General features: G+C 27.5%; 1 protein-coding gene across 1 annotated transcript in view; it reads right to left on the reverse strand.

Moving 5' to 3' along the window:
• Window positions 1–1,290: 1,290 nt before the first annotated feature.
• Window positions 1,291–14,126, reverse strand: part of LOC107437904 (transcriptional coactivator YAP1) — a 22,013-nt gene continuing 9,177 nt past the window's right edge. The window contains exons 4-8 of the mRNA XM_021147804.3: window positions 10,685–10,822; window positions 10,166–10,201; window positions 9,120–9,354; window positions 6,379–6,485; window positions 1,291–2,593 (exon numbers count right to left, since the gene is read on the reverse strand). Coding sequence (XP_021003463.1) covers window positions 2,519–2,593; window positions 6,379–6,485; window positions 9,120–9,354; window positions 10,166–10,201; window positions 10,685–10,822 — 591 coding nt within the window. The 3' untranslated portion in view covers window positions 1,291–2,518. The remainder of the gene's footprint in view (window positions 2,594–6,378; window positions 6,486–9,119; window positions 9,355–10,165; window positions 10,202–10,684; window positions 10,823–14,126) is intronic.

Below are 14,126 nucleotides of genomic sequence, written 5' to 3' on the forward strand. Positions count from 1 at the left end.
ATAATTTAAAATCATATTTAAGCATCCCTAATACACGATAAATATTTATGACCAAATGAAATGCGAGCTAAAATCAAACACTGGGCAGTGTTTGTTTGGCACGAGCTACTGACACAAATGAAATATGGCATGGGTTTCAAAAATCTATAAAGGGTAAAATGAGAAAAATATGGCAAATAATACAAAATGATAAGCATTAAATGAAGGGGAAAAACAAAAACATGTTCAAGTAATCTTGTCTTCACGTGAGATTTCATACCTTCAGATCATAAAATAAAGACTAAAGAATCTTTCGCACTTCAGGCATTTTACATCAAATGAGAAACATGTGACAAGATTGAACAGCCTGTTTTACGATTTGTCATCTAATCTTGGATTACTTGCAGTTGCAGCAAGCAATATAAGATTTTAATCACATCAATAATTTTACACAGAGAAGGAGAGAAAGCGGTGAAAATTTTTTCCTTGTAGAGTGGAATAATCAAAATACTATAAAAATATGAAGTCATACTTTAGATGTTTATAAAGGCACTTGATTGAAACACTTAATAATTTTTTTAAAAGTTGCATAACATAGAAAAATGAAAGAAATTCTTAATTCAGCTGTTTTAATATTACAAACGATTCAAAAATACCTGATCAGTAAAGAAAAAGACAACTTTTAACTTACATAAGAATGATTTATGCTTTGATCCTCCATAACCATTCTCACAAACACATCAGTTGGGATGAATTTTAAATCTGTGTAAATCATGATTATCAATTTTTATCTCATATATAAATGACAAAAAACACAGTTCTATTAAAATACACAAAAACAAACAATACACAAAATAATGAAATGGCACAACACTTTCACTTAAAACAGTTGTCGCAAATGAAGTGCTTCTCAAGATGAAAAATAAATGTTCCAAGTTTTTTTCATAGTGGAAAATTATATGCATAAAACATTTAATAAATTAAATATAGTAAAACTTATGAACATATTAAAAAATTTAAAACATTTCTTTTAAGGCACTGATAAAAAGGCACAATAGAAGACTAACTCAAGAAGAATCAGTTTTTTTCCCCTACTAACCTTTCTGGCATAGGACACCAAGTAATATCAACAATAACAAAGAGTTTAAAGCACTTATATTCTTTATTAATGAAATATTTGATATACCCTTCTACTAAAGAAGCTTTACTAATATTCAGGATTTGTTCTTTTAATTACTGAAAAATAGACAATTAATATAATTACTTTATATTTGTTGAGTACCTTTCTTTCTAACTTCAGAAATGACAAGATTGTTTTTTTTTTTTTTAAATATGAGCAGGCACTTACTTTAATTGTAGATTCAAATATATTTTTAAATAGAATAATTTATAACTTACCAATTTATAATTTAAAAAAATATTACTATAAGAAAAAGTCTATCTGAATTAGTCTTTGCATATTTATGCCAAATTAGAATTATTTCCTTTTAATGCTTTAAAGGTATGAATACATAGCTATCCAGCTTTTTTTGTAGAAAATTCAATATTCAAAAACTACTTTTTACAATTACACAAATAAATCTGCATAAAATCTAAAGACATTATTATAAGATTTTTAAAATGTCATTTCAAAAGTGCTGGTTTTTATTATGCACTAAATACAAATGCAGTTTTAGTAGTTGAAAATTTATAATGCCCTAGAATATAACTTAAAACTATGAAAATCAACAAAATTAAACAATCTTATATTAAAATGCCTTCCATAAACATCAATGTTTTTTTTCTTCAATCAGTTGATTTAAATCAATAATTTTTTTCATAAAAAAATTTAGCTGATTAAAAAAAAAGAAGATTGAAATAATTGTAATTGATTTAAGTAAACAGTTACAATTAATTTATGAATTATTATGTTTTGTTATAAACAAATCATAATTTCTAAATACTCAGCAAATCAAACAAAAAATAAATATCAATTCAATAAATATTACACTAAGGTATTTATAATAGTTATTATTTTTTTTAAAAATGCTGTTAGAAAGATTATGAACTATGATTCAGTATGTCAAACTATGTAACAAAAGTAAACTTAACACTGGTAGTTTTATTTGAATATTGATTAAATTTCAAATATTAAATTGAACATTAATAAATAAATATAAGTGTTAAAAACATTTTTAATTTTGCTCATGCTAATAATATTATTAAGCTGTGCACATTTAAATAACTCACAGCATTAAAACAGAAACTTCAACAGTACGTTTTAAAATATAAAAGATTAAAATTTCAAGTAACACAAAATTTCAAAGTACTATTAACTTTCAACATTTTGTATAGAAAAATTAAAATTTATAATTGAGAGAAAAATAACTAATTTCTAAATACACCTGGACCTTTAGACTAATAATAAAAAGAAATACATAATAAGAACAGTCCACAATTTTTAAAACAAAGAAATCAGAAAATTGTTCAATGCGTCTTGTATAAAAGAAACAAGTTCTTTCTAAAAATGAATTTCCATTATTGTGAAAAACTTGTTTGTTTACAACCATTTCATAACAGATTCCTTGTTGAGAAGTGCTTCAACGTCTGACAAAATATCTGGATTCAATTCCTCCTATAATAAAATTGATATTCAGTAAATTTTAAAACAAGTAATATTGATTAAAACATAAAAGGGAGTTAGAAGTAACAATAGCATGAAGCGTAAGAAAACACAGAACATTAAAATATATATAAAAAAAACCCATCAAAAACTTTAATTTTATTTACTACTAAATTACATTAAAAAGACACAAATGAAGACATTTAGTCAACTCTGTCTAATTTTTAATGATTTAAATCTTAGGCAATTCAACTTATTAGTATGTTAATAAACTTTTCAATGCTTAAATATCTCCACTTTCAAGAAAATTGAAACTACAATTATAAACAATAATTAGACTCATTGTCAAATGTGCAGCAGAAACTTGGACTACCTCATAGAATAAAGTAAAAATACTTATTACTTTTTAGAGAAAGATTTTCAGGAAAATATATGGACCAGGGTGCAAAGCCAAATTATTCAACAAAAAATAAGCGCTTCTCAAGCACTCAAAAATATTTTTAAGCACTCTAAAAAAATATTATAACTTGGCAGGGTTGGAAAGCTTTTGACAATTGGCGGTTTTATCTTGTTTTAACCGTCATCCCAAAAGAAAAAAAAAACTTTTGGCATTGTTTTTGACAATTGTGTCAAAAATCACGAAGTATTGAATCATGTAAAACGAATGGCGTTTTCATATGCTATGGACTGACAATACGCCGAAATAGATTGGGCTTGAATTAATTGTGAAAAAGTTGAATAGAACAATGTGAACTATGTCTTTCTGCATAATCAACATGGTAAAGGAAAAATTTCATTTTGAAAAAGAGAAAATCGAGAATAAGCACCTTTAAGCACTTTTTGAAGAAGGTATGCACCCTGTGGACAAATCAAAGATGGAGAATTAGGAGTAATATAGAGTTTGGTAAACTATAAAGAAATGTAATAAAAACTGAAAGAATACAATGGAGTTAATGAGTGAGGAAAGAGCAACAAAAGAGAAAGGTCAGACACCCTAGGAAAAAAATGGCTTGAGGAGGTAGAAAGAGATCTGAAAAAATAAATAAAATAAAAAAATCCACAATTGAAGGGTAAAGGCCAAGGATTAGAAAAAATGGAGTTGTGTGGTAGAAGAGGCCAAGGTTCTTCATGAACTGTAGAGCCGATATGTAAATAAGTAATTATGTTAATAATCTAAAATTTCACAAGTCTTAGCATGTTTTTTTTAAATTTTTTTTTTATAACCAAAGTAAATATAGAACAATATATCATACTTTCTTCTATTAATGATAAGATTAATTATCTTAGTACACACAATGAAATATTTTTATTTAACATATTTAAAGTTTTTTCATTCTTCTACATTAAAACTTACACTTACAATTTATTAACTAATAGGTTTTTTGCAGTATATAATGAGTTTTATCCTCTAAATTTTTGGCATGGAATCTTGTCGCTTTTGATTAATTGATTGAATCAATATTTTCCTTGAAGGTTGAAGTGAATTTTATAATTCTTTTTTCTTTTACAAATATATTTTAAAGTATATTTAGAGAAACAAATTTAATATCATTATCATTCTGGCCAAACAGCCTTCCTCTGAAGATTTCGCCATAACAACTTGATTTATCTCTGATTCCTTATTAACTACACGAAAATCAGACTCCAACGAGTCAGCTCATCTCAACCGCTGCCTTCCCTGCTTTCTTGTTCGAGTGGGTCTATAAAGTAATATCTTTTTTTATTGTAGTGTCATTACTCATTCAAATCATGTTTGGCCATCCAATTCATTCTATTTATTTTTATGTATTTAATAATTCGGGATGTTTATAAATCTCTTGTACAGTTCAAAGTTAAATCTCCTTCCCCAGTTATTGTTTTCACTTACACCACCTAATATACTCCGCAAAATCTTTCTTTCAAATATTGTGATAAAATTTTCTTCCAGTTTTATCACTGTCCAAGCTGCAGAAGCATATGCATAGACTGGCCTGACAAGAACTTAGTTTTTCTAGAAAGAAACCTAGATTTTATAAATCTTCTCAGCCCTATTTGCCAGATAGTCGTTTTTTTATTTTATTTCAGGAGACATTCTGCTATCAATAGTAATAATTGATCCTACGTAAAGAAAACTCCTTACTGTTTCAAATCTATTCCAAGATAGGGGTCTGGGACGATGTTTCTTGAGAATAACATATATTTTGTTATCCCTACATTTATGACTAAGCCCATTTGTCTTGCAACCACTTCAAGGGCAAGAAATGCCTCTTTCAGGGTAAGAAGAGAATGAGCAATTACATCAGTATATGTAAGCAGTTGTACTGATCTAGTAAAAATGTAACCACTGGTATTGATGTTTGAATCACAAATAACTCTCTCAAGTGCCAGAGAAATAAATTCCTTGATAGAATTTTATAAGTTATACAAAACAGACTAATAACACGATAGTTGGCACACGTCAAAGGATCTCCTCTCTAGTGAATTGGACACAAATTGCTAATATTCTAATCCTTTGGCAGAATTTCAGAGTGCCAAATGTCAGTAATAAGTTCAGATAAATTCTTCAATAAGGTAGGTTCACAATTTTTTAAGATTATATAATGATTTTTTACTTTCTAACAGTCAGTTAGAAAGAAAAAAAAAAGAATTGCAATAATAAAAATACTCTCAAACTAAATTTCCCAAAATAAAATATTTTAGTAAGTTTGAATGATCTTTAAAATGAAATGAAAAAACTATTTTTACACTTAATTTTATTCTTACATATACTACAGCCCCTTTATCAAGCATACTGAGAAAATCATGACAGGCAGCTTCAAGATTATCATATAATAGCATAAATAACACGACTAAAATGCAAGTAATAGTAAAAGCTGTAATAATTTTTAAAGGATAATAACTTCACTAAATATGTGGTAGAATAGATAATTCGAGCAGTTACATTTAATTTTAAAAGCAAGAAAAAAGAATACATGCCTATGAAATCGAGATTACTTTTTAAACCATTCAACATTGATTATAAGCTTATTGAAACATAGCTTACATAAAAACACAATCTTATTCCTATCATATATAGTCATCACATATAGCATGTTGCTAAAATAGAGAAAATATAACATAATATATAAATTTAAGATTCTGTTTATAACAATATGATTCCTTGAGATTATTTAAGTTAAACTTTAATTGTCTTGATAAAAAGTTATAACATTTAAATTTCAGTGCAATGTGGTCGAATCTAAATGATGACATAGCTGCAGCAAAATGCTAAAATCAAAAACTGAAAGTAATAAAAAAAAAGTAAAATCATAATAATAAAAAAAATGGAGTTTCATACATATAATTTATATCTCACTTTTTCTATAATTTATATCTCTTGTCCTCAAAATAAGACTATCAAAATTATAAGATAAAATAAATTAGTTTAAAAAAATTTTTTTTTTTTTCCTTCTTAGAAAGTTTCACAAAGCATTACAAAATCAAAAAGATATTCTTGCTTTCCAAGTAAATAAGCATTAATTATTAAAGTGTAATAATTAATGCTTATTTACTTATTAATTATTAAAGTGTAATAATAATAAATGCTTCTCTCAGTTTTTATAAGGATAAACTGAATTCTTCTAAATGTTGGACTCGCTCAGCTATGTAATAAAAACTCACTAATTTTGAAGTTAAAACACACAAATAATTAGTAACTATAATTTTTGGTTTAACATTAAAGTATTTATTTGTAACCCTTAATCTCAGAATAATTTGCTTTTCCTGCTTAAAAAAAATTTAAAATACATTAAGCATTAGTGAATGCATGCATAACGTACATGTAAGCTTGGTTCCAAATCATCAGAATCCATGTTTTCAGGAACCATGTCTAAAGCTCCACCAGGTATAGGTTCTAAGTTCAACTCAGCAATATCAAGTAGTACATCTTTAAAAGAAATAATATATATATATATAGATCTGGCATATATACTTCATTTGAAAAAAATAATTATAGTGTGCTCTATTCTTATTGTATAGTATATTCAAATAATTATGAGCTATAAGATGTAAATTCATGGAAAATAGACATTTTCAGAAGGAAAAAGTTTTTCTTCTTCTTCACATTATTATTCACTACAATAGAAGTAATCCATTCTAATCTTGTGCTATAGGTTAAGTCTCAGTTTAATGACACTCTGATGATTATCTCCATTTAAAGATAATATTTTGTGACCTGCCTCTCCAATGCATAAGGCCTTTATTTAATTCTTTCCCCCCACTTCTACTTTTAATTGAATTGCACAAGCTATCTCCTAGATACTTTTGAATTAATTTTATTGTGGAGTTTGTACGATTTAATTGCCAGAACAGTTTAAAGAAATCAATGCATTTTGATCGCTTTTTAAACTTCATTACAATCTGGTTTCACTCTTGATTTTATTCTTGTGTGAAACAAAAATAAAATCAAAAAAGACCCTTGATAAACATGACAAGTGGTTATATAAAGGGTTATTTTAAGATAAATTTTGATTCTTTAACTCTTTAATGGACTCATAATTTTAAAGAAAAGTCATAAAAGAGACATTCAGACAATTATTTAAAACTTTTGCAACTAATTTTCAGCTTAGCCAAGATTAGTGCTGACTATTTGAAGATTTATTATAGAATGTTGCATAGTGAGCAAGCGGTAGATATTTTAAGTTTTTTCTGACAGCCATTGAATATGAAACGAAACAATTAGAATGTGTAAGTTAAGAGTTTTTATAAATAAAATATAGAAGCAAATAGTTGATATTTCAGAATTTTTAACCAAGAAGCAGCTCATTCTTTTCATAAGTCGTGTATCTGATTACAAAGTTGTTAAAAAATCAAAAAATTTAGGCGACTCTTCTTGGGAACTAAAATGTTAGGATGTAATAAAAAGAAAGTAATTAAATGACATAAAAATTTTACTAAATGCACAAGTTACTAATTTCTGATGGTGACTTGTCTTTCCAGATTTCTTTTCGACTCTGCAGGGTTCCCACTTAATTTTACAAAAAGAAAATTCCCTGACTTTCCCAGGTAAATTTCAATGAAAACCGAGAGCACATTTTCATCCGAAAATTTTGATCCTTTTATTTGAAATGCGAAATATTACAGTTTTTGGGTAATACAATATCATTAAATGAGATGAGAAAATTTTAGTTTGACTAAAATGCAAAATTTTTACAAAAAACAATTGCAATAGATGTTAGAATTATTTAACTTGAATCTCAATAACTGATTACCGTTACTGACAATTTTAAGACTGTTATTTTCAGATATGATTAAGGAATATTCTAGGATTTTGCAATAAAAAATTACAGCTTTCCCTGACTTTTGGAGTTAAAATAAAATTTCCTGACCGCTGGGAACCTTGCTCTGGTCCATCAACTTTAGCAATAAAACAATTAAAGCTTGCTGATAATTACATATAGAATTTTAAAATTTCATTTCAAAAATGATAGTTCTCCTACCATAAAAAAGTTTACTGCCTTAACTATACAGGAGTGGGATATGAAACATATGCCAACACTAAATAAAGTATACTATGTCCAACTTGACCAAAGATAGGGAGCAGCTACAATTGGTATCAAGGATATCACTGCAGGTTTTCTTGTTATTATTTGATATATTTTGCTACAGTATTTGCAGGGTATCTGCTACATTTTAGATTTTCAAATTCATGACTTTTCATGACTAATTCCAAGAACTTTTTATGACTTAAAAAAGTTACTATTTTCTCCGACAAAAACAGAATAATAAATTTAAATGATAGGTATAACCAAAACTGTTATACTCTGCATCTTCATATTTATTGATTTTAAAATTCAAAAACAGAGTAAAGAAAGAGTTGAAGCAATAAAATAGCTGAAAAAATACTAGCTGAGCAAATATTTTTTTCCTCTTTTTTTCTGCAGAATTATATTCTAAAGACACTTTTCTTGTCCATCAGAAGGGAAGGAAATACTCCTGGTTTTTCTGTTCTGATTTCAGAATTTAAAAAAAAATTGCCAATGACTGGCTTGCTTCAGCTAGAATTTTAAATTGATAAAATTAAAAAAATAATTAATTACAAAAATTCTGAAATTACAGAAGATACTTTGCTCTAGAAATGATGTTTTTTCATTCATTTTTTGAAAGAACACTATAATTTTTAAAGAGCATGATAAAATAACATTTTATATTTATATTTTAATAAAAATATCACTCTGAGTGAGGATTTTGTTACTAATTCAGAACACCATGAAATTGGGGGGGGGGATTCCAATTTAAAAATCAAAATTTTCTGCAAACCTAAATCCATAACTTCATATGATTTTTTCAAAAATATAGTTAAAACATAATATTTCATGACAAATTTCGTTCAACACAGAAATTCATGACCTTCCATGATTTTTCATGACTTTCCAGGTGCGCTGATACCCTGTAGTTGACATTTTCCTCATTTAAACAGCAAATATTTTACAAAATATATAATTCTCCGACCCAATTAGAATTGCGCAAACTTAAATAACTGAACAATTTTAAAATATCAGTGAATAATACAATTTCTTACCTTCTGTTCCTTCATCCATGCCCATCAAATAATCTTCAGGAGTGTTGGGTAAACTGTAATTAGAACTCAATCCTAAACCACTATCACCGCTCTCTTGGCGGGAATGAAAATCGGCATCAGCACTTATAAAGGGGTCTAGATTAGTTGAATTAGATTGAGATGCATCAGTGTGTCTATTTGATGAGGATGAATTAGCAACACCTTCTTCTTGCAATGTTTTTCTCATAAGATATTCCTGTAACATTGTTTCAAAATGATTGGAGATATTAAAGAAAAAGTGATTTAAACATCTGTGTAAGAAAGTAATACTTTTAAGACTAATAAATTAAAAAAAAAAAAAATTTCACTCGAAAAAAATTAGAAATCAGTGAATAGCTCTTTGTTATTTTAATGACATCTGTAACGAATTTAGCAAATCAAGGTAGGCTAGGCATTACATAGTTATGAATTAAAAACAGGCAGAATTTTACTTTACCTAAGAAAGAAAAAAATGTACTCCGAAATATTAGTCTGATTTATAATATACTGCATTCAAAATTATAAACGATATTGCGAATTGAATACAATAAGATATAAATGATTATCTGATTTTTCTCTTTGTTTCCAGCGTATAATTCTTATTTCTTTGTCCTGTCCTAAATTTCTCAATTTGAATGCAAACCTAACATATATTTAAAAATAAATAAACTGCAAAAATCCAGAAATCAATTAGAAATTTTCATGAATATGGATGAAATGAAGAAATATGCCAGAGGATAGAATGAAGAAATAAAACATTCCCTCTTTTTTTTATTGCTAAGAAATTTGAGTTTACACTTAAAGTATGAAAAAACTTGTATAGTTAATTTTTCAATGTATAATGTATCTATAAATAATGTATCAATGCATAGTGCACACAAAAAAATTACAATGTTTCGCCAAAATTTGAGACCTACAAGTGTTACCGTAAATGACATTAACTGGAACGTTACATTAATATTGCATTTTTTTCATCATTTGATGATTACTAATGAAAAAACAAAACACACATTACAAAAGAAACTTACATTGAGTGTTGGACTTGAATTTCCTAAATTTGAGTTCTAAAAAGAGATAAGAGAAAACTTGAATTAAAATAATTCCTAGTAAAGTATAAATAAGTAATAAAGTATAATTAAGTATAAATAACAAGCTGAAATAAATGATATATAAACAAATATAGTAAACTATTTAAAAAATTTACTTCATAGGGAATTTTTTAAATTTTATTGGAACTTATTAAAGTACCATATCGAGAATAATTACTCCACTGAATCTGCCAGTGAAAGTTTCACTAACAAGATGCACCAAAAGTTTCAAATTTAAATTGCAGAATTCTGTGAAAAGTTTTTTGGAAACCAACCGGCTCCTAATTTTTAGACCCAGAAAGGTGATGCAAAAAACTCAGAATCCCGGAGTAAACCCAAAATACAATCACCCCTGCTTTAATTTGTTCAAATTAAATGCAGTTTGATACAACAAAAATGGATTTAAGAATTGCAAAATACAAGTCTGAAAGAAGATCAGCAAATCAAAGACTTCATTACTCTCAATATTTCTTGTTGTCTTAAACGCAGTCGTTCACGCTCCATTTGTAGCCTTTGAAGTCGTAATTGCTGCTGTTGTTGCTGCAAAGTTTGATTACTGGCAGCAGTCAAAGAAGTTGTCACAGATGCAGCAGAAGCCTGAAAGTAAAGACATAATTTTGTTAAAGAAAAACCCTCCACCTAGTCAAGTTTTCATTGTCATTTTATTAAAAATTCAAATATTTTGCACAGAAATATATGAAACTTGTCAATAATAAAAACACAGGGAGCGAGTCAATTCGCTGGTTAAACCTGTGCCTGCCAAATACTCAGAATATAATATATAAAAATAAGCTAAAAAATGTTTTTGAATGGTTTACTATTTATAGATTCTTATTTATACTGATTTGAATAACATTTGAATTTTCTCTTTATTGTGATTGAAACTCAGTAATTACTTGATGTACAATATGAAATGGTGTTAAATACATTATCACTAACACTTATCGACTGCACAAAAGTCTATAATTTCCCAGAAACTCGTATCTATGGATGCAGTAAGCATTGGTTTGTTTCTCCTTCACTACCAAATTCAACATTTTACAAATATTTGATGAGTATTATGCTAGAAGCTAGAAGAGCAGATACAAGAGTAACATTGGTATATAAACTCAATGATTTGCATAACAACATCCATTGTCAGTTATTGCTTTTGCCCGAGTCATAACAAGACACGAGTATTACATTGTTTTTAAATCCTTTCCTTGTTTTCTTTAATCCTTTTAAAGAAAAATTATTTCTTAAAACCATGCATAAGCTGCAAACACGGACAGCAAAAAATCCAGCAGATTTTACAAAATAATATAAATTTTATAATTGCTGCACAATGAACTAAATATTTTACAGATGGAGAATTTTAAGGATTTTTATAGTCATCAAAATAGAAAAACTGCAATATTTTTCAGTTATAATTTCACATTAAATGATCTTGAAATGCAATGTATTATATTTATTCATAATTTTGAATAGTAATAGGCATTTAATGCTTAAAATGTAGTTAAATGAATTTTATAAATGAAGCTTGCCTCTTTATGTATTAGTGGCACTTATTTAAATAACCAAGAAAGCAATAATTTGCACAATTCTATTTCAATAGGGATTTTTTTAAGGGAACTTACTCAGTTTTAGGGAAATTTTCAAAATGTACAAAAACCACGAGTATTTCGATTAAACTAGTAGACCAAGAGAAACTGGCAAAATCCAGTAGTCTACCGTAAAATCCAGTAAAGTTGGCAGCTATGACCATGACATGCTGTAATTATAAGGTTTTATCCAAGTTCTTTCACATTATACCAACCAATTAAAGACCTTGTTAAATCAGGGCCTTTAATAAATGTGTTCAACTGTATTTTTGATTTAGTACTTAAGAAGCAAATAGAGACTAGAATAAGAAAATATATCAAATAGGGTGACCCAGGGAGGGTAATTCACGATCACTCTGTTTCTGGGGTAAATAATGATCATCTAAGTTTTTAAATTTGAGACATGGATAAGAAAGCTTGTATAACTACAGTAGCTTAAGTATAACTACATTTACTTAATAATAGTTTTTGTTTAATCTAACAAAATAAGTATCTTTTAAAATGTTTTCTGCATTTTCCATTTCAAAGATGGGTTTCAAAATGTGCACATTTCTGCAAAGATCCCCCTCCTTCTCTTAATAATAAATATTTTGAGTTACTTTCTTTTTCTTTGATACAAAAATAGTGTAAGCTTTTGTTTAATTGTTTCACATCTACTGTAAACATTATAATTGATTATAGGAAACTATATCAAATGTTGCCCCCTACAGAAGGGGTAATTATTGATTACTTGGGTAATTCCTGATCATTTTCATTTCTTCTTATAGTATAAAAAATAGCTAATAAATAGTTAATTGCCGTTTCTTTTATAACAGTTTATATTTATTAAGTGAAACAACTATAAAATATATTTTAACTATAATCACAAAATTTGTTCTGATATGCACCATTTCTAGCTTGTTTTACCTTTCTTGTATCTTAATTTTATGTGTGTACATTGTTAGAATAATTTTTAAGTTGATAAATTAATCTAATATAAATATGGTGAGAAATTATAAGCCTAAAAAGGATACTAAGCTTCTAGAAAGCAAAAATAGCAAATTTCTTTTAATGATTGAAAATGAAAATTTCAGTGTGAGAGCTGCTGCCAGAGCTGAAGTGTTAATCTTTATTACAGCTTTTAAATAAAACATTTTATTAGCTGCTTAAAAATATGTTTTTGGTTTATATGTTTGATCTTAATGTCTTATTTGTTTATTACCATCGTATAATTATTTTTTAAACAGCCCATTTACTATAAAAACTGGTGATCAGTAATTACCCCAGAAATGATCAAGAGAAGAGGTAATTCATGATCACTAAAAATTTTAAATCTTTTAAATTCTAATTAGATTTTCAAACAAAAGAAGTGAGCATAGGACTCATCTCATATAGCCTCAAATTTCCAGTAAATATTAAAATTCTATCTTGAATAGTTTTTTCACAAAATAGATGTTTGAATTTTTTGATCAGGAATTACCCCAAGTCATCCTACTAATTTTAAGATGCATTAGTATTTTGGAAATAGCAGAGATCATCTCCAATATTATAAATTTTAATGATGTTCACACAATGTCACTTGACAATTCTTGGAGAAGATCTACATTAGGGGTGCTCAACCTGCGGCCCGCCAACCCTCGATGTGCGGCCCGCGGCCGCAATCTGAACAAAATGAGAAAAAAAAATTAAATATTTGTTTTTGAAAAATAATAAAAAAAATTAGGTAATTTAAATTTACACTTATAAGTTTTTGACGCACCCAATCTCAATCAATGTAGTTTTTCGATGGTTAACGCTACGGATTTCAGCATAGTTTTAAAAATCCCAATATTTTTAATACATCATTATTACGATTTACGAATTTTAATTACCACTTTTGACGCTTTTCGTATGTGCCGATTCCAATGACTTTTCGGTAGTTATTGCTACCCATTTTCAAGTAGTTTCTGAAATAGCGATTTTTGAAAGTTATGAAACGCTTTATTTGTGCAAACTTCATGGAAAATCTAAATGACTTTAGATCCTTTCTTCAACAGTTATTGCTGCACATTTCCGCCCGGTTTTTAAAACTTCGATATTTTAGCACGATATTATTACGAATCGCGAGTAAAGAATCGCTCATTTAGATAACCATTTTTTGACATGGCTTATTTGTAACGATTTTATCGCAAATCAAATTATTTTGCAATCGTTATTTTAGAAATTATTGCTACACATTTCTACAAGGTTTTGAAAGTACCGATATTTTTTATACGCTATTGCGACATTTTAATTTCAAATCTCGCATTTAAATTACATAAAATTTTGATGGACTTTATTTACTCCAATTTCATCTAAAATAT

This window comes from Parasteatoda tepidariorum, chromosome 2 (genome assembly GCF_043381705.1).
Source record: "Parasteatoda tepidariorum isolate YZ-2023 chromosome 2, CAS_Ptep_4.0, whole genome shotgun sequence".
Classification (NCBI taxonomy): Eukaryota; Metazoa; Arthropoda; class Arachnida; order Araneae; family Theridiidae; genus Parasteatoda; species Parasteatoda tepidariorum.